This window comes from Taudactylus pleione, unplaced genomic scaffold (assembly GCF_031769625.1).
Source record: "Taudactylus pleione unplaced genomic scaffold, aTauple2 ptg000336l, whole genome shotgun sequence".
Lineage (NCBI taxonomy): Eukaryota > Metazoa > Chordata > Amphibia > Anura > Myobatrachidae > Taudactylus > Taudactylus pleione.
The window spans coordinates 5,399,155-5,421,766 of NW_028284737.1; the positions used below are offsets into that span (position 1 = coordinate 5,399,155).

At 43.3% G+C, this 22,612-nt stretch overlaps 1 protein-coding gene across 2 annotated transcripts in view; it reads left to right on the top strand.

Moving 5' to 3' along the window:
* The window catches only part of CMYA5 (cardiomyopathy associated 5), a 63,376-nt gene that overhangs the window by 3,934 nt on the left and 36,830 nt on the right, over nt 1–22,612 (top strand). For both annotated transcript variants that reach the window (XM_088443926.1, XM_088443927.1), the window contains exons 3-7: nt 7,451–9,471; nt 12,330–12,425; nt 12,942–13,175; nt 14,897–14,919; nt 19,287–19,408. In XM_088443926.1, coding sequence (XP_088300052.1) covers nt 7,451–9,471; nt 12,330–12,425; nt 12,942–13,175; nt 14,897–14,919; nt 19,287–19,408 — 2,496 coding nt within the window. The remainder of the gene's footprint in view (nt 1–7,450; nt 9,472–12,329; nt 12,426–12,941; nt 13,176–14,896; nt 14,920–19,286; nt 19,409–22,612) is intronic.

The window sequence follows — 22,612 nt, forward strand, 5'->3', positions numbered from 1 at the left end:
ATTATCAGATACATATTACTTTATCAGCTCATACTGACAGTTTAGACCAAGAAATATTTCCATAAAATTATCCATTTATACTAGTTCCTTAAATGAACATAATGGGGTTGATGCATAATTTATTGATGACGCGCACATCACTTATTATTTCATGATCTAGGCACGATTTACAGTGGGATGAAATAATAAATGTTGGCTCCATAATAAATATATTACTGCCTCCATAATTTAATTATTTAAATGATATTGGGGGGAGATGTACCTAAGATTGGAGAGGTAAAGTGGATAGAGATAAACCACCAACCAATCCGCTCCTTACTGCTTTGATAAATCTTCCTAATCTCCATTAGCCCCTTAAAATCAATGGTAAAATCATATTTCCCCCTTAATATAATCATATATTAATTTGTCTCCTATTTGATTAATGGGTCACAATGGGAGTAGACATTAAGGGCGGGATGTACTAACATTGTGCGGTGCATCCCTACTGACGCATATGTACTAACATATGAGATCAGTACCGCAAAGGACAGCTCTTCTGATAAGAGCTGTCCTTTGCGATCAGCGCTGCGCCCTGGAATTCCGGGTTTATGACCCGGGAGTCCATCTGCGCATGCGCAGAGTGATGCGGCGGCCACGGGGCATGCTGGGAGCCATAGGCTTCTATAGGGTAACGCCAGCAAAAGCTGGTGTTACCCTCCGCATCGGAGCCATATGTACCCATTAGTACATATGGAAAATGCGGTAAAACCCTGAAAATTGGGTTTTTAGCACATTTTCCATTTAGTACATCCTGCCCTAAGGGTAGGTCTAAAGTAGCTTAGGGGTTGATGTAGCTAGCAGTGAAAAGAGTAGAGAGGTGGGCTAGTGGAGAAGTTGGCTATAGCAACCAATCAGCTTTGAGGTAGCATTTATCAAGCACATTCTATGAAATGATAGGAAGAAGTTGATTAAAATAATAGGTAGGAGCTGATTGGTTGCTATGGGCTACTTTTCCACTGGTCCACGTCTCCAGTCTTTTCACTGCTTGATATACAGTATATCAGCATGCGTCTGAGTCGCACAGCATATGCTTCAGTATATGCTACATACGCAGTGAAAGTGGCTCTGGTGTCTGAGTACATGCGACCATTCTGTGTGACCATAATGCTACTCAGAAGTCCAATTATTGAAGGATCTTAATATATTCCCCGTGCCTGCGGCATTTGCATATTTTCAAACAACAGCTGCGTACAGGATCGCAGCCGTGATTGTATTAGCATATGTCTCTGAATCAGGCCCTATGTTATTACATTATATTATTATTGCATATCTGCTGCTGTGCTATGTTATAACATTAATATAGCATACTTGCTGCTGTACTATGTTAATATTAGATTTCATTATTATAGCATACCGGATGCTGTACAATGTAGTTATTATAAAACATGATTATAGCATACCTTCTGCTGTACTATGTTATTATTACATTACATTGTGATATTAAAGCAAAACATAACTGGTTATAAAAGGCCTGTTCCTGCACAAGGTTTCTTCCATGTACACATTAAACTTACTATGCGCCTGATTCACTACGGATCGCAATACTGCGACATAAGGACGCCCACTTTACCTTACATGCATCCGTAATATTTAGCAGAACAGCGAAACCATCGGTACAATCGAATACCATTGCTGCCTCACGCACACTTGCACAAGCCCTGAGCTTACTCAGAAATTGCTAACTTCCATACAGGCTATGAGACCTCACACTGCGTATGGCATCACAGTGGATAATTTATGCACGCTCCTGCAACAGCGTGCGAACGCACTGGCACGCCTGCGCTTTCCCAAGTGGACTATCTACAGAAAGTCCACTTTACATTCAGAGAAACGGACACCGATTTCAGAGGAAAATAAAGGAGAAGATGGGAGGAACAGGGGGGGAGAGAGGGAAAAAAGCCCTGCAGCTGCGAGACAATAGCTAGTGACCCGGCAAATGATGGGTCCAAATACTAGCAGATACATGTTACGAACCAGCCCTGACAGCTATTAAATTAAAAGTGCCTACACACATAGCGATCTGCACACGATCCCACGATGTGTACGATTTCCCCAGAACTCTCCCCAGGCAGCTCCCCGGCAATCTTACACATGATTTGGAGTAAAAAATGTCCAATCTGACTTAAGATCTATCGTGCATCCAGTGCATTGTGTCCCAGATTGGCAAATCTGCCCTACAGCACGGCAGATCTGAAGATGCGATGTGCGACCAGCGGGGACGCGCATTGGCATCATGATCGTGAGTGGACACTCATGATTTGGGCATATTTTACACGATTTGTCGTCACGATTCGTCGAAATCGGGCAAATCGTGTAAAATATTTCAACTAATAGCCCTCCTTATTAGTAGGGGTGTGCATCAGCCACGTTTCGTGTTTTGGATCTGGATCTTTCTTCGTGTTTTGGATCTGGATTGGTTTTGCCAAAAACACCCTTCCGTGTTTTGGGTTCTGGGTTTTGTGTTTTGGATCTGTATTTTTTTTTTTAAAAAGCATAAAAACAGCTAAAATCACAGAATGTGTTGGTTTTTCTGCTCCTATGCTATTATTAACCTCAATAACCTTAATTTCCACTCATTTCCAGTCTATTCTGAACACCTCACACCTCACAATAGTGTTTTTATGTCCAAAAGGCTGCACTGAGGTAGCTGGATGACTATGCTAAGCGACACGAGTGGGCGGCACAAACACGTGGCCCATCTAGGAGTGACACTGCAGTGGCAGACAGGATGGCAGTTTGAAAAACTAGGCCTCAAACAGTACATAATGAAAAGAAAAAAAAGAAGTGCAAGATGGAATTGTCCTTGGGCCCTCCCACCCACCCTTATGTTGTATAAACAGGACATGAACACTTTAGCAAACCAATCATTTCAGTGCCAGGGTCTGCCACATGACTGTGGCTGAAATGATTGGTTCGTTTGGGCCCCCACAAAACAAGCTGGCAATTAATCTGTCCCTGCACAAACTGGCTCTACGGAGGCAAGATGTCGTCCTCAGCCTCCTCATTCACCGATTCCTCACCCTCTTCAGTGTTGTGTACATCCTCATCCTCACAGAGTATGAATTCGTCCCCGCTGGAATCCACCACCACAGGTCCCTCTGTACGTTCTGGAGGCTGGCCTCCCTGGAAGAGTTGCTAATTAATTTTTCTGAACATCATCTTCTCCACATTTTGTGGAAGCAACCTCCTACGCCTTTCGCTGACAAGGTTCCCAGCTGCACTAAACACTCTTTCGGAGTACACACTGGAGGGGGGGGCAACTCAGGTAAAATAGAGCCAGTGTGTACAGGGGCCTCCAAATTGCCTCTTTTTCCTGCCAATACAGGTACGGACTGTCTGACATGCCTACTTGGATGCTGTCACCGATGTAATCCATTAACAGACAGACGCACGCTTGTCGCTGCTGCTTTGAGGATGCAGGTGCAGCTACTGCGCATACATTTCACACACAAACACAGAAAAAAAGATTATTTTATTTTTGTTGGAGCGCACTTTGGGGGTTACACCACCCTTTAACAGATAGACGCACGCTTGTCGCTGCTACTTTGAGGATGCAGGTGCGGCTACAGCCCACACAATTCACAAAGACAGAAAAAAAATTTTTTTTTTATTTTTTGTGGAGCGCACTTTGAGGGTTACAGCACCCTTTAACAGACAGCAGCACGCTTGTTGCTACTGCTTTGAGGATGCAGGTGCGGCTACTGCATATACATTTCACACACAAACACAGAGAAAAAGATTATTTTATTTTTGTTGGAGCGCACTTTGGGGGTTACACCACCCTTTAACAGACAGACGTACGCTTGGCGCTGCTGCTTTGAGGATGCAGGTGCGGGTACAGCCCACACAATTCACAAAGACAGAAAAAAAAATAAGAATTTTTTATTTTTTTTGGAGTGCACTTTGGGGGTTACAGCACCCTTTAATGGACAAGCCAGCCGGCCCTTTACTTATGACACAGGCGTACGCTTGGCGCTGCTCCTTTGTTGATGCACGTGCAGCCACAGTGCACACAATTCACAAACACAGAAAATAATTCCTCCACCATTCTGTCAGTGGTGACAGTATCATATGCAGTGACAGTAGACATGTCAGAAATTGTTGGCACGTCCTTCAGTCTGGACCAGATGTCCAAACCGGCCCTTGACTTATGACACAGGCGCACGCTTGGCGCTGCTGCTGTGTTGATGCACGTGCGGCTACTGTGCATACATTTCACACACAAACACAGAAAAAAAAGAATTGTTTATTTTTTGTGGAGTGCACTTTGGGGGTTACACCACCCTTTAACAGACTTATGGGACACAGGCGCACGCTTGGCACTGCTCCTTTGGTGATGCACGTGCAGCCACAGTGCACACAATTCACAAACACAGAAAATATTTTTTTATTTTGTCTGGAGTGCACTTTGGGGGTTACACCACCCTTTAACAGACGAGCCAGCCGGCCCTTTACTTATGACAGACAGACACACGCTTGGCGCTACTTTGTTGATGCACGTGCGGGTACTGTGCACACAATTCACAAACACAAAAAATATTTTTTTATTTTGTTTGGAGTGCACTTTGGGGGTTACAGCACCCTTTAACGGTCAAGCCAGCCGGCTCTTTACTTATGGGACACAGGCTAATGCTTGGCGCTACTTTGTTGATGCACTTGCGGCTACTGCGCACACAATTCACAAACACAGAAAAAAAATATATTATTTGGAGTGCACTTTTGGGGATTACAGCACCCTTTAATGGACGAGCCAGCCGGCCCTTTACTTATGAAACAGGCGCACGCTTGGCGCTACTTTGCTGATGTACGTGTGGCTACTGCACACACAATTCACAAACACAGAAAAAATATTTTTTTTGCACTTGGGGGGAGCACCCCTGATGGACAGAGAACCCCCTGGACAACACTACAGCACCCCTTTAGGACTGGGACACTGCACAGGACTTTGGAGTGGACACAGCCCATATGGACAACAGCAGCACAGCACAACACAGCCAGCCCCTATGGACTTTGGAGGAGTGGACACAGCCCCTATGGACAACAGCAGCATAGCACAACACAGCCAGCCCCTATGGACTTTGGAGGAGTGGACACAGCCCCTATGGACAACAGCAGCACAACACAGCCAGCCCCTATGGACTTTGGAGGAGTGGACACAGCCCCTATGGACAACAGCAGCACAGCACAACACAGCCAGCCCCTATGGACTTTGGAGGAGTGGACACAGCCCCTATGGACAACAGCAGCACAGCACAACACTACACTGCACTACACTACACTACACAGCCCAGCCAGCCCTAACTCCCACCCTCCCTCTTCACTGTCCACAGCCGAGTGAGAAAATGGCACCGACGCGGGTACCTTATATAGAATCCAAAACCCGCGAGACCCGGAAGGCGGGATGACGACGTTTTGCCTCGATTTCAGATCCGAGTCAGGCGGGAAAAGTCGAGCCTGACTCGGATCGGCCTCGGAACGGGGGGGCTCGGATTTCAGAACTCCGAACCCGCTCACCCCTACTTATTAGGGGCGATTCAAGAGAGGAGGGTGCCCGTGTGCACAGGCCCCCTCCTCTCAGTCCAGGGCCAGCAGCACAGTGCAGCATTGATAGACTCTGGGCAGTAGAGTGTGCCCAGATTCTATAGCGAATGCGCAGGTCACCGGGAAAATGGCAGCGGAAGCCATATTCCTTGTACTGCAGATGCGCAAAACGACGGGAAAATGGCCGTGGTGGCCATTTTCGAGGCGTTTTTACAGCGCTGACAACGGCTCCGACGTGGGACTCCAGAGAGGTAAGTATGGGTGCAAGGTGAGCAGTGCGGGCCCCCCTGGCCCCCGGGGCCCATGTGCCCGCACACCCTGCACCCATTTTAAATAAGATCCTGCTCCTTATCCAAATGCTCAGCTACACTTTAAGTTAATAGCCACCAAACCAGCCCATCATTAAACAAATTGTCCTGTCATCTCAAATTAAATTATAAGGTACTACAATGATCCAACTATTAAATAAAATAGCCCCACCATCAAGTAAATTGCTCCCACCATCACTCCATCAATAAATTAATATCACCACTATTAAAGGATTGGCCCCTACAGTACACTCAGCATTAAGTTAACAGCCCAGAGGGAGAGGGGGCCATGTGCAGTCTCTGGGCCTGATTCAGACCCGGTCACAAGCGCTGAGCTCCGGGTCTCGCACCAAAGGGGGCAAGCTGTTGATGTTGAGTGACAGCACGCCCCCTTTAGTGGGCGGGCCGGGGGGGGGGTGGCTGCCCAAACAGAAGCGTTCCCATGAGAACGCCTGCCATTTGGGGGCGGCCCCACTGACATCACAAGTGATGTCAGTGGAGAGCTTCTGGCTCTGTTAGAGCCGAAAGCTCTCTGGGGCTTGCGGCAAAGAGACCCTACCACAAGGGTCTCGTCGCAAGCCCGATGGCCTTGACCATCGTGATCATCATCATGGCAGCTCGCTATAGCTGTGGGTGGTCACCCACAGCTATGCGAGCGGCCAAGAGGCCGCTCCAAAAAAAAAAAGGCCCGGTCCTGGCGAGTGGCTCTGAATCAGGCCCTCTGTGTGGTGTTTGTGTGGTCATCAGACAAGCATTAGGCTTATTCATATTAGACTGTTGAAGATGACACTTACTGTACACAGCAGGATTTGTGCAAACTATGGCAGACCCAGTTATCTGGTGATCCTGAACTTTTTGCTAGAATACAAATGCTATTGAAGTTAGAATTGTTTAAAGCTAACAATATATGGTGGATTGTTGATGATAATATTTGGTGCTTTGGTTGAGATGTCATAATTGCATACATTGAAATATGTTTTATGGTTATTTTCTTTTTACTCTTCTATCCTTTGATCTGCATTATGATAACTGAAGAGAGTTATAAAATGGTAGAGTATTGTCTTTTGACAGCAATTATAGCTACACAAGAGGAGAGAACCATTACTCACTCTACAATGGATTTGTTTATATCAAAGAGGAAAATTATGTTGTGACATAAACTTATATATATCCCCTTGGCAATCTGGGATACAGGTGTTGAGGGTCACATATATCACCTTTATAGGCCCATTTCTACAGATGGCCCATTCACCAAACTGTAACGTTATTACATCATGCTAATCTCTGCCACGTTGCTCCACAGATCTGTGATCCATCTTTTGGGATGGCTCAGTGCAGAAGCAAATTGAAATGTTCTCACCTCAAGTAGGTAGATATTGACTGTTAGCCTCCAAGTATCATGCCAATTGCCACTAATATATTGTTATATTCTAAAAGTCACCTGCTTACAAGTTGCTAGTATTGACAATAGAATTATTGTAATGATCATAGCTGATCCTGTATATTTGACTTATGATAAAAATGTAGTCACATGTCATTATTAATGTTTTATCTTACAGAACCTGAAGTTACAGCAAAGAGCAATATTCTGAAAAGTGACAGCGCTGGTTCATCCGCTCGCCCAACAGAGAATGTACCAAAGAAGCAAATTATTGAGCCAGTTAAAAAACAACCCCGAGAGCTAAACATCATGAAAAATTCAAAATATAAGGGACGCATCCCACAATCATTAGCTGAAAAACCAACTGAGATTACCTCAAGTAAGCATGATATTGACAGCTATCCGCCATATGTCCTGTTAGAATTAAGCAGTGTTTTAGAAAACATAGCTAAATTGTGTAATCCATCAAAAGATGCGTTGTCACAAAATAACGTAATTGCCCCTCCCACTACCGAATCAAACGTGTTCAGTATTGTTTCCGATGGGTCTGAAATATTAAACATCATGGCTCCAGATCTTATATCTTCTGTTGACCAAGAAGCAAGTATAGCCATGCAAGATAGGTTGGAGTACTTGGAGGAGAACCCCATGCTCATACCCAAACCACTTTGCAATGAAGACGATGTTTCACACACTAATATTTATGAGGAACACGATGAGAAGGATAATGAGACGGTTGAAGAAGACCTGAATAGAACTTCTGAAAATGGACAAAATGCAAATCCCGATAAAGCTACTAATGAAATTGATTACTTTGAGAAATTTACTTTAATTGACCACAACATACCTATCGATCTTGATTTTAAAAAATCAAGTGAAGAACTTGAAATCGGCCATGTAACAGTAGAACATCAAGCTCTTTCTCTTGAAAGTGATGTGTGCATTGATGACTCTTACTCACTACAAAGTTTGGATGAATCATTCTATGGTGTATCTGATAGTGAAGGCACAATAATATCACAGCGATCTTCTGACAAATCTATCATGGAGGAAGAGATGGACAAGCGAGATAAGGGAGTGAAGACAAATGGAGTGTCCTTATTTAATGCAGAAGAAGGTGTATTGACCAAATCCTTTTTCTTCCCCACTTCTTACCCAATAAACCCAGAACTTTTAGAAGAACCACCTGCCTTGGCTTTTCTTTACACTGACCTTTATGAACAAGCAAGAGGATCTAAAACAGGAGAAGGGCATGATCAGTCAGATGCAGAAAGTACCAGTTCTGCAGACACTTTCCATAGTAGAATTTCTGATGATGATGGGACAGGAATCTATTTTGAAAAGTTTAATCTTAAAGATGAGATTCCCGAGGGTGCTGGCAAACCAGAACATGAAGAATTCTACAGTGAGGAGGACAGCGAAGATGATCAATATTTGAGTTATGAAGATTTGCCAGATGAGACATCTTTTGATAAAGAATATCGACAGTTTACCGCAAACAGAAAAGAAGAAGGCACATCTGCTTTTCCAAAAATAGATTGGTCAGAGAAATCCAAAACTGATGGCACTGCTCCATTGCTTGATGAGACCAATGCCACAGTTTTGCTGCAGGAAAGGTTAGACAATAGGCAAAATGTTGATGTTGCTGTGGAAGAATTACTTGACCATAAGGGAAAAATCAATAAAGAAATTCCTGGTTATGAACAAAAAGAAAATAAATTACAGTATGAACAGAAAGTTAAGTCAGATGATAAAGCTAACTTGGTGAATGATAGAAAGAAAGGATCATCACCAGAAGAACAACAACAAGTGATGACAGAACAGGAATGTCCAGAAGATGATGAGGAAATTGCTGAGTCTTTAGATTATGTCATTGTTTCTCAAGATGACCTTGAAGAAGATGACATCTTGTTGAAGGAAATCATTTTTGAAGATCAAGACTCTTTGGAACACGAGAGTGAGTTGTTTTCGGATGCTGTGCAGGAATTTCCATCAGAACATGAACATGCTGGCTTTGAGACTGTAGAATATACACAGAAAACAGCAGAGCTTTCAGAACCACCTGAAGAAGAAGACAATTCTCAGATTGACACATATTGCAACACATGTAAAATTCCTATAGTAGCTAACGATAAGATTTTTGGAAACCACAAGAACCACGATGTGACAACTTTAGACAATGCAGTGAATTTGATGACGGTAAGTGTTTCATAGATTTATGCATATATATATATATATATATATATATATATATATATATATAAATTATTTGGGTTGCATTAGCCAAAATAAACTCTGTAAGCAGTCTGAAAAAAACATTTATAGAAGTTCGGAGAATTCACACAACATGGAAAATGTGTTCTATTGTTAAGTCCTACGATCAATAAGTATAAAGCAAAAAATAGAATAATTGGTGTCTCTTTACATTTTTGAGGTTCTGCAGTCTCAGATAATAAGTTTCATGGCCTTTTCCAGCACATCTATTATGTAAGAAGCCTTTTCCTCTATTCATTGATCATCAACTGGCCAATTTTAACCTTTCTCAGTTGAACCATGAAGATCTGGTTGCGTGAAGTCTGATCTGTCCAAACATGAGCTGTCACTGTTGTGAGGGAGCTGAAAGTGCCTAGTTATTTAGACCCCGATTTATTTGAAGCAATTCATTACAAAGGGCAGGTTGCTCTACAAGCCCCAATTCTCCATTGCCATACCCCCTTTCCAATACAATGATATAAGGACATGGCTGTACTCAGGAATCTAAAACATGGGTGGAATCAATATTCTTAAGTTACTGTAGTTTCAGGCTTGCTTTATGAAAGTAGACTTCTCAAGTTACTATACAAGAGTCAGATAGGCTTTACTAGTCTGTTCATAAGCTTAGTCCACCATAATTAAATCTTGTTTTTAAAGTGTGTTTAGCTTGAGTCTGACCATATTATTATCATATTCAAATTTCATCTGCTGGTTGCCAATGTGTCTCAAAGTCAGGCAGACCAACTAAATGCTCACTTGTGTGTTTTTCCCTGTCCCTCCCCTGTGCAGGAACAGGGGAAATGCAATTATCGTCCCCATCTGCTGATCGAGCCAATAATTGCATATTGTATGCCCGGCATTAGATGTACTTGTTTGCTGATGAGATTTTAACCGACCTATTGGACGGGTAGAGAATGAAGGAAGCCTCTTATCAGTTAGTATCACAGTTTATAATCTAGCTGGCAGTAAATTTTGTTCTAATTTTCATAAAGAGTTGTATAATTTATTTCTACATCAGTGCTTTGGTGGGAAACCATGTAGATTCCTGAATATGTAATAATTGTAGTGTATTACTCCTAAGATGTCTCAGAACATTATTGCGGAGGGTAAGGCAGACATCTTGGTTGTGCTGAGTTGTTCTGTGTAATCATTCACATCAGTCTCTGTCTCATTAAAGCTTACAGTCTAAGGGGCTTCTGATTGTGTTTATGACTAATCTTTAAAAGTACAATGCTTTTACTAACAAGACCGGGATAGTAAAAGCATTGCTCTTTGAAATATCATGCATAAAAACCTCAATTATTACATATTCAGGAATCTACATGGTTTCCCACCAAAGCACTGATGTGCTTTCGTAAATAAACCTCTAAATATCCAAGTACTCACTCTGCCCTATTATCGTCAGAAGCTGATTAACCTACCAGTATGTTTTTGGACTGTGGGTGGAAACTGGAGCACCTAGAGCAGGGGTTCCCAACCACGGTCCTCAAGGCACACTAACAGTCCAGGTATTAAGGATAGCCATACTTGTGCAAAGGTGACTTAATTAGTACCTCAGTTATTTTAATTTACCCATCTGTGCTCAAGCGTGGATATCACTAAAACCAGGAGTGTTAGTGTGCCTTGAGGACCGAGGTTGGGAATCATCACTGACCTACAGGAAACCCACCTAAACATGTAGTTCATACAATGCACACAGATAGGCCCCACGACAGTGAGGCAGCAATGCTAACCATCATGACACTGGGCTGCTCCTGAGTCGTACATGTGGGCCTAAATATAATTCTGGCATGTGGGCACATAACTTGGTACATTGATGTACCTACTGTACTTTGCCCTCAACAAAAAGGCTATAATACTCTCACTGGTCTCCCGAGGTCATATATATCGTCAGAAAATTCTGACTAGGAATGTGCAGAGCTGTTGACTGGGTTAATAATATACAGTCATAGGTGTATATATAATGGGTGCAAGGTGTGCAGTATACACAGACCCCTGGTTCCAGAGGGGCCCAGCACCACACACGCTGAACCCACAGCATACTTATCTTGTGCCAGCAATTGGGTCCTTTCTCTTCTGCTAGAGCATCTTCCCAGTGACATGTCTTCCCAGTGATGGTGTCACGGAGGACCCGCTTAATGGCACATAGTAAGATGCCGGGCTTGTGGGGTGGCGCTGCTCAAAGGAGGGGGCCCGCTGCAAATAGGGCACGTGCCCCCTGGGGTGTTAATTCACCCCTGTGTATAGTCTTTTACAAATAATATGTAAAATAATTATTGTGCTGGGAAGGTTAGTCTACTCTGCCGTGTCCCAGCAGGCTGCATTATGTGTTCTTGCATGCCTTAGGGTCTATGGGGCCTATGTACTAAGCCGTGGACTGAAATAAAGTACCAGCCAATTAGCTCCTAACTGTAATTTTTCAGACACAGCTTGTAAAGTGACAGGAACTGATTGGTTGGTACTTTATCTCCATCCACTTTATCTCTCTCCAAGGATTAGTACATAGACCCCCAAATTGTTTATACCGAGTCTGTATATTGAGGAATATTTAAATTGGTGACTGCTAATTTAGCTGGAGCCTCTGCCTTCCCCCATTTAGCCTCACACATTTAACTTTCTGTTGGGAGGTTTACTATGTTATACAGAAACACATTAATCAATTGGTGATGTCTTTAGTTGTGTACAGTATGTAACATTATGTTACTCTTCATTTAGTTTGTACTTGCAATTAACTTTATTTTATAAATATCTATTGCTTTCTAATAAAGATCTTGAGTTGTAAGAAATACATGTTTTGTTTCCAGAGTAATTTGGAGGATCTCCTAGGAAAACTGCAGGAGAGCTCCTTGAAAACAGAGGATTTTGTTACTAGAGTAGAGGCGTTATTTAATGAAGTTGAAGTAAGTATCGTTGTTATACAATTTTTCTATCAATATTTTGGAGCCTAATCAGACTTTAAGTAAATTTTCTGTATCAACATTTTCTTCATGACACTGCTACGCCAAAAGTTTCTTACTAAGAAATTCAGTAAAAATGATTAAATTAAAAAGGAAATTGTGTCATCCTTTGGGTTATTTACAGGTATGTGGTGGTGAACTGTTTGCTTACATATTTTATAATTTGGCAGCCTCCAGCACTGATATTGTCTATCACATTGAAAATAAATCATTTGATTTGGTCCTGGAACACCAACCTGTGGCACTTCTGCCAATGCCATGTGGTACCCCAGGGTGCTACAGCACCCAGTTTGGGAACCACTGCTTTAAATGATTAATTTGTCTTTATTCAACTCATGTTTCTTGGTAAATCTGCCATAGAGCCAGTCGCTGTCACACATTCTTTTATGTTATCTAAAACTATATATAACTAAAAAGGTATTTCCAGTGTCCTATTCTGTACTACTGTATCTATTGTAGAAAAATTGTACAGAAGCAGAGAAACGTTTGGTGGAAGAGAATGACAAAATGGTTGAAAAAGTGGTGGTCCGACATAAGGAGAAGAGGGAGACCTTTGAGGAGGTGAAGAAGATGAAGATGGACCACTTGTATGATCAGATGGTCAGTTTCCAGCAGAATGTGGATTCCGCAAAGGAAAGCCTGGAGAAAGCAGCCAAGGAGATGGATGAGCTGGATTCTGTTGCGTTTCTGAATGTAAGTTGTACAGATTATCTACATTTCCAGGTAATATGTTTGCTCTTTTTACAGTTGTATGTCTTAAAAACGTTATCTTATAATATTTGACAGGCTAAATTCATTGTCTTTCTCTCACTTTCCTTTCTTGGAAGACTCCCTCAATCCAGACTATAGATTGTCTCGTCTGCGACCCCATAAGCACGATGTATGGTCATGACTAGAGGGAGATTTAGCAAACCTTCTAAAGATGTCTAGTGGAGAAGTTGGCCATAGCAACTAGAGATGAGCGGTTTGGTTCTACTTGGTTACGTTCAGATCTGAAGAACAGCATCTTATTGGCTATCTGGCTCTCACGTGCATTGTATTGGATAGCCAATAGGATAGATCTGCATTTGTGTTAATTTGGTGAATAGAACCGAACCGATCATCTCTAATAGCAACCAATCAGCTTCCAGCTATCTTTATCTAGTACACTCTATAAACTGTTAACTAGAATCTCATTGGTTGCTATGGGAAACTTCTCCACTTGTCTATAGCATATTTGATACATCTCTGCCCTCAATAGTAATATAGGTGGGCGGGCACCACAAAGAACCAAGCTGATACTACGCATAGTGCTGAATTACCGGGAGGCTGTCTTCAACCTAAACCAGCCATGGAAAACATACTTGGAGCTTTAAACCTTTCCAAGGAACAGGTTACAGGACACAAAGCGATTTACTATGAAAAAAATAAATTAGGTCAATCTAGCAGTAAGGCTCACTGTATGGAGAAGTAGCAACATTTTTTCAGGCACAATGTCCAAGAGTCTAGGCGTCAATGTGTCACATCCAAGTCCAACCTTTTGTACCACACTTTTCTAAAATGTTGATCATTTATGCCTATATGAGGTAGGCATTCATATGGCGGTAATGATGGTGAGTGCAGCTTAAGTAAAATGTTAAATAAATAAAAATACACTATGATAGTGGGACCTCAGTATATCGTAATGTGTACCAGTCCCAGCCTAGTGAGCACAGGGCAGAATTCCCTAGCGGAAACGCATCAGCAAAGTCCTAGTAGGCAGAGCCTTAACTAGACTTTTTGGCACCCTGTACCAGAAAGAGCATTGGCGCCCCCTCATTTTTCAAAGGAACATGATGCATCCAAAAAATGGGAATGGCCTCATGGGGAAGGGCCAGGGAAGAGATAATGGAGGCCAGGAGATGCTGGGGATGAAATAAGAGGAAGCTACTAGTGAAAATGGTAATAAATAGAAAATTGACATGCCCAAAAAGCGCCCCTTTTCCTGCGGTGCTCTGTGCCACGGCATCGGCCGCACTACCCTGGTTACGGCGCTGCTTGTAAGTCCCACACAGGGTTATTGTAATTAACCTGCACACCCACAACCCGCCTCTTCAGTGTACTCCCTGTTAAATATCATAACTGTCCCGAAATGTAATCAGATGAAGTGTAGATAGAGATGTTTTTACACAAGTTGTAAGTTACATTTCAGCACTTCTTGCCCTGCCGTTAGCTGTCAGTCATACACCACTGTCAAGTACTTTAACGTAGATGGATTAAAGTCGTGTATTACTTAAAATTGATGCAATTCGATTCCTGTTTACCAGCCAAGTACAAGGGAGGATGCATTGCTGCAATGGTTTACATAGATCACCATGATGTATTCTCCTGCCGGTGATAAGTAATAGAGTGTATGTTTGGTGTGTAATATTTATGTATTTATTTTCTTTTCCTAGGCTCATAATGATATCAATGGCAGGTACAGTTCCTCTCCTTCATGCAGTGCAATGAATGCGTGTGTGCAGAAATAAGCTCTTACGGGAGTCTGTTCACTGGAGACTGTGCAATGTGCTGGAACTTTCATATAGAGATATTATATTTCCTCTGTCAGTCCCAATGTCATTGGCCCATAGGCTACATTTTATCACCAGAACCCAGTGCATTATTTTTATTGGGATCAGACTTTAATAGTAGCTCTAAAGTATGGATTATTAATTCCTAGGTGAATCTTAGTTTCCATATGGATAGTTGCATAATTACAAACAATGAACCAACATGGACCAAAGTCTATAGATACATTTGTATTAAAAATATCTTAATTATTTACAAAGTGTTGATATGTTACACAGCACTGTACATGGAGGGGATTCTGACTTAAATGACATGTAATAACATGAAACAGAAGTTAGAGATTGGCCTGCCCATATGAGCTTGCAATCTAAAGAGTGTGGAGAACAATTGATACATAAGGTAGCGGGATAACAATTGTAGTTGCTGGTTGGGAAAGTGTGTGCGACTACTGTTAGGCAAAAGCTTTTCAACTGCTAATGATAAAGCAGCCATTGCACCTGGCATTTCTGTGTGGCATGATTGGAATGAGGAGAGACCGTGCGTGGCGGAGTCATGAAACATGAGCTATAAATGTTTTAAGGTGCCCACACTAAAAGACTCGCAAACGATGCAATGTTGTTAACGATTTACCTTGAACTCCCCGGCAGCTCCCTGGCAGATTTGAAGATACGATTATCGACCCACGGGACCGCGCATTGCATCATTATCCCTTAGTGGAAACTGCACGATTTGCACAAATTTGAACGATTTATCATTACGATGCATCAAAATCGTGCAGATACTCGTCTAGTGTGGGCACTTTTACACCTGCTGCAGTAACTGCGTGTAGCCCGGCATCTTTCTTTAGTGTCATTAAAGCTGCTGGTATCAGAATCATCAGACTTGTTTCCCATGACAACCGATAGCTGCTGTCACCAAGGAGATAGTGGAGGTGGCCATAGTAAGAACAGAGGGTCTGATTCTGACCCGGTCGCAAGCGCTGTGCGCTCACAACCGGGTCGATGGTGGGCCAGTGCGCATGCGCACTATGGAGCCGGCTCCGTCGTGCGCATGCGTGAGACCCGGATTGCGCCGGGCAATCCGATGCTCCGGGTCTCGTACCAAAGGGAGCGTGCTGTCGATGTTGAGTGACAGCACGCCCCCCTTTGGTGGTAGGGCCGGGTGAGTGGCTGCCCAAACGGAGGCGTTCCCATATGAACGGGGCGGCCCCACTGACATCACGGAAACGAGACCCTACCACAAGAGTCTCGTCGCAAGCCTGATGGTCGCGATGGTCTTGACCATCGCGACCATCTTCCTGGCTGCTCGCTATAGCTGTGGGTGCTCACCCACAGCTATGCGAGCGGCCAGGAGGCTGTTCTTAAAAAAAAATAGCCCGGCCCTGATTCAGAGCGAGCGCTCTGTCAGAGCGTCCGGCTCTGAATCAGGGTCAGAGATGGCAGCTGCAGTGACAGATAACAGCCGTTCACAACTTATTTTACTGTATTATATTTTTTGCATATTATTAAGTGGGAGATAAGACGCAGCTGATCTAAAGCTCAGCCATAGATGGCCGCAATCCTCATGCCAATGGACTTTATTTAACCTTCTATGTGCACTACAAAACCCCTGGTTTTTACATTAGTCCAGCTAGATGGCGTGTCCAAAAGCAATAAGGTTCATATGTTGAGTTGAGCATAATTTGCACTATAGGTGTCCCATTTGCACTCTTGCTTGGTTATGCTCAGTTGCATGAATCGTATGGTTGCTTGTAACTCTACATAGAGTGTTAGAAGGCTGTCACATCCAGATACATCACTTTTTGAGCAGCATTCACTAGGGGCAATTGTGCTTGTATGAAAATGTGGCGCCCGCTCAGGATAACCCACCCTTGTGCTGATAGTATTGATGGTGGGTGGTGGGGTAAATGTAAAATGTTAATTAATAGTAGTTTAATATATGGCACTACTGATCCCAGCAATTCCTGGCAGTCAGAGCTGCTTCTGTATCCTGGTGCTAGTAGAACTACCACCAGCATTCCCATGGCTGCCAGGGCATACTGGCACTTCTCAGCCATCCCCATCACTGGAATCAGTATGATTTACCGCCGGTCTCATGGCCGGCGGTTCAAATCCCAACTGCGGCAGCCCGGCAGGGGTGAAAATCCCATTCATCCAAAGGTAAGTATTTACTAACCTTATTCTACCCTCTAACCCTAATCCTCTCTTAGGGGTGCCTAAACCTAACCTCCCCCCCAAGTGCCTAACCCTAATCCCCCCTCTAAGTGCCTAAAGCTAAACCCCCCTTTCCTGCCGCCTAAACCTAAGTCCCCCAGGGGGTGCCTAACCCTAATCTTCCCCCGGGGGTGCCTAACCCTAACCCACCCCCCCTTCCCCTAGTCCAACCTAACCACCCGGGGGGTCTAACCCTAAGTCCCCCCCCCAGGATGCCCCTAACCTAACCCTCCCTCCCCCGCGGCTGTCCAAGACCGGCGCCCGGCTTACCTTCGATCAGTAAGCCGGGATTTGAACGCCTGTCTTTAGACTCCTGCCGGGATTAGACAGATTGGAAGCTGGCGGTTGGGATTACGTCCGTCGGCTTCCCGACTGCTACACCTATCACTAAGTCATTGTTTATAATTTGTCCAAAATCCAATCTCTCTATTGTACAGTGCAGAGGAATATATTGGTGCCTTATGAATAAAGTGTAACAATTATGTGATGTTTAGGAAGACTATAGTCCCTGTATCAGTATTTACAGAGATCTCTTGTGGTTTTAATTCTATAAAACCATTATGGTAAAGGTTTACAAAAAATATATCCATTATTTATTTAAAGTGATATCATCTATCTACATCATGTTATTTACCAACTATAAACTAACAGAGAAGTTCCAGTTTCTCCAGTTACACTTACAGCAGTCACCATTGATTAGACTCCCCTGCATGAATAATATCCGTTGCTGGTTTTCAGAATAATCTCTGTTGCTAATGATTTCATTACTGTGGTTTTGTACATCATGTTGCTGTTCCTCAATGACCCAATAATAAGTTTGCAATATTATGGGTGCACAGTGAATGTGATTTTATTATACAGTATATATATATTTTCTATACTTTATAAACAGGAAATGTTAGTTTTAATTGTTGCAACACTTGTTAAATTGATCGACTGCGCCAAAATCTTCCCCTTCTGGTCAGTCCTAATCTATCACTCAGAATTATAAAGATTGCAATTGCTCTCCCATTGGTGTTAGACATAAGACATGATTCCTTGTTTAAAGCTCACCTGTACACAGGCTTTTAAAGGTAAGACCTGATATGCTTGGTTGGGGTGTGATACAAAAGGTTCACACTAATTTGGTCGACACCACAAGGTTGACATTGAAAAAGGTCGACATAACAAAAGTTAGCAAGTACATACTCAAAAGGTTAACATGGAGATTGTCAACACCTGTTTTTTTTTCTAACCCTAATCCTCCCCTTAAGCATTCCCTTGGTGCCTAATCGTAACCATCCCTCCTAGTGCCTAACCCTAACTGTCGGGGTGAGTGCCTAACCCTAACTGTCGGGGTGAGTGCCTAACCCTAACTGTCAGGGTGAGTGCCTAACCCTAACTGTCGGGGTGAGTGCCTACTCCTAACTGTTCGGGTGAGTGCCTAACCCTAACTATCGGGGTGAGTGCCTAACCCTAAAAATAAAATAAACAAGTGCGGACCATTTCTGTGTCGACTAGTTTTATAAACCTGTCGACATTTTGTACTTGTTGACCTTTGTCATGTCGACCTTTTCATTGTCGACCTTTTGTATGGAACCCTTTGGTGGAGGTCTTACCTTGAAAAGCTTGTGCACAGGAAGCATGTCTTATGTTTAACACTAATGTGATAGCAATGACATTTATAAAGTCCATTCAGATTTCTGCCATTTGGATTTTTAAATGAGTCTAATACACACACACAATGGGGTGAAAACGATAAAATTAACCAAATTTAGAATTGTTAATTTTTTTATTGTTAAAAACAATTTGCTAATAATTTGATTACAACATGAACTATTTCCATCTTAGCCTGTCATATAATAGGCTTTCACCAGCTTTTGGTATTGGTGTTACTCAAGTTGTCTTTGCTTGAATATGAACGCCCTTATTATATCACTCAATAATAGCATAACATATTACTTGTAAAAATAATAACTGTACTAGATGCGATGTTGTTTTTTCATGTATTGAGAGGTGCCCCGAGATATGCCTGTACAGTTTCCACGATATAAAACAAGATATTCTTTTTAATCACAAATAGGCTACTTACAGCAATAGCGAGCACTTTGCCTCTAGATATGATGTCCAGCGCAGTCTCAGTCCTTGATCATCTCACTGCAAACTCTTCTAAAGCCGATCAGAAGACAATGAAACATGTCCCAGGTAGGACCTGAGCCTGACCTAATACCATACATTGAATGCAATGCACTGTGTAATGTTTGCATTCTATGCAGCGCGGGCATACCATCCTATATAACATAATTCCATATGACCCTTTGTAGGCTAAGCTCTGTCTAGTCTGTATTGTGTGTGACAGTAATTGCCATCTGATCTATTGCAAATGCTCTGGATTTCCCAGTTGAATCATTGCAATGCTGACATTTTGGATTTGCTTTTAGAACGGAATTAGATGTAAGGATTTCCCATCATGTCCGGGAAAGTGAAGACTAACAGCTGTGTGTTACATTAGATGAGATATCTGCCAGTCGCGACATAATGACCAGGATATCTTGTCACTCTGAGGCCCAGAGCTTCTTAGAAGAAGGCACAGGCTAATTCTAGGAGACTGATATGTGAGATAACTTGTTCGGAGCCCCAAGATATTGGCCTGTGAAGCTAAACCACATACACTGAGCACATTTTTTTTAGTGCATGAATATTTGGAAAGATGGGGTGAAGTTGTCACTTCATGTTAAGAAAAAAATGTGTCATAAATATTTTCTTATTATATACACACTTATCACAAAATCCCTATAGGGGAACCCAATATGCCACTAGCGATTGGCTCTAGGTAATCTGGGCCAAAGTCTTATGGGAATTTTGGTTATACAATGGGAGTTATGGAATTCACTGCATGGAAGTTCCATCATGGAACCTTGAAATTGCAGCCCTGTTTCACTAGTTAGCGGCCAGTAACAGCCAGGAGAATAGGGATTGAGGACTGGCAGCTCAAGTATTAAATCATAATACTAATCCAAGGGCAAGCGCGAGCAGAGAGGTCCACAAACAGATAACTAAGAGGTCAAAGCAGGCAGTGCAGGTTCACAAACAGATAACTAAGACACATTAGGGCCAGGCAGGTCAGGTATGCTAACAGATAACTACAACGTTTATGCTTGACCCATTTTATTAAACAGTCCTTCTAAGTATTTCTAGTCTGATTTGTGCTAACCACAGTGCCTGGGCTCTGCATGACTAAGAAGGGGGAAGTATACAGAACATATCTGGGGGTATATTTATCAAAGCTTGGAGAGAGATATAGTACCAACCAATCAGCTCCTAACTGCCATTTTACAGGCTGCATTTGAAAAATGACAGTTAGGAGCTGATTGGTTGGTACTTTGTGGTCTATGGGGGTGATTCAAGAATGAACGGAATTGCAAAGCTGCACTCAAGCAGATGTGTCTGTCACACCGAGGTCGCAGGTCGCGATACTGGACAGTGCCAGCCAGCTGAGTAATCCTCAGTTTATGCAGGCTGGCCGGCTTGCAAGTCCAGGTAACTGGCCTTTCCACTTCCGGAAAACGGTAGTGACATGCCCCCGTTTTCGGGAAGGCCGACAGTCCCCGTCCCAGCATTGCCCATTATATGACTGGTTGGTACTTTATCTCTATCCAAGGCTTAGTACATAGACCTCTTTATCTCTCTCCACTTTTTTCTCTCCACTTTATCTATCTCCAAGCTTTGATAAATCTCCCCCATAGCATGCTGTCACTCTATTCCTATACATTTGTTCTGAGTGCTCTGGTTTGTTCCAGCAGTCCAAGAATATACTGGTAGGTCACGTGGCTTTTCACTAGAATTGAATTAGATTGTTAGCTGCTCAGGAGCAAGGAATGAACAACAGCTGCATAGTTTGCAATAATAACTACTTTTTGATGATATGGTGATCAGGGCCGGTGCAAGGTTTCTCAGCACCATAGATGAAACTCAAGCTTACTGCCCCACCAGTACCCACTACCCAGATCCTTAGCTGAAAGCACGGAGACAGCATCTTATACGTTCCACAGCTGCTGCCTGCATTAAGTACAGTGACAGGTGGAGTCAGTGGTGCCCCCCAGAACCCAGCACCCTAGGCAGCTGCCTAGTGGTAGAGATGGCGACCTAGGCAGCTGCCTAATGTTAGAGATGGCACCCTAGGCAGCTGCCTAATGTTAGAGATGGCGCCCTAGGCAGCTGCCTAATGTTAGAGATGGCACCCTAGGCAGCTGCCTAATGGTAGAGATGGCGCCCTAAGCAGCTGCCTAATGTTAGAGATGGCGCCCTAGGCAGCTGCCTAATGGTAGATATGGCGCCCTAGGCAACTGCCTAATGGTAGAGATGGCTCTGATGCTTTTGCAGAAAGCAGCACTGCAACTTTAACTGTACCCACAGCTCATACTTTACTTTAAGCAATGCTTTACAATGGGTGCAGGGTGTGCGGTGCAGGGGGGCCCACATCGCACACCCTGCACACACATTTTCTATTACTTACCTCTCCGAGGTCCTGTGTCGGGCGTCTCAGCCCTGCATTAAATGCCTGAAAATGGGCATCGCCGCAATTTGTCCAGCATTTTGCGCATGCGCAGTGAGGAAATTGCTGGGAAAATGGCGACATGCTCATGAGAGACTCTGGGCACAAACTAGTGCCCAATGTCTACTGTTGTTGTGGCCAGGATAGTGTATAGATCCCCTTCAGTATTTGGAAGTGACGTGGAGTGAGGGTGGAAGTGCGGTTCCATGTCCATAAAGGCCACCAAAAGAAGAAATTTGTCCCCTCACGGGCTCCATACGCTCGCCCGCTTCGGGCACAGTGGCACGCTTAACTCGCCACAGGTTTATATTCCCCCTCTATGTCCACGTGGATAGTAAGGAATGACGTTGGACAGTAACTGATGATGTAAGGGTACAAATAATAAAGGGGATCTATCCATAACCCTGCGGTCAGCCATCAGTCTGCTGCCGGCCGTCGGGGAGAGAGGAGGGGACCACGGACGGGGAATGCACACGGACCCACTCCTCTTTTAATATGCCCCTGGCAATGCTATAATATTGTAGTTTAGTGATGTCCCTTAAAGCCTTAAAATTGTTTTAGTACCCACACAGAAATCTGTGTCAGACATAGCTATACTAACTCATGAGAGTCATTACACCTAGATTCCTGGTATATACAGTAACTGGAACGGCCTCCATTAACGGAGCTCTCATTGTTGCCTTGGGATAAAAAAAAATCACCAGTCATATTCGTTTTGCCTGTTTACTCAGCATTTATCCACACAGGTAGTAAATAGTATCCATATTACTTTACGTTGTGGCTCTGTACTGCTGACAGCTCTAGATTTTCAGTGTCATCCCATGTATCACAGCTCCCCAGGCTATTAGCTGTAT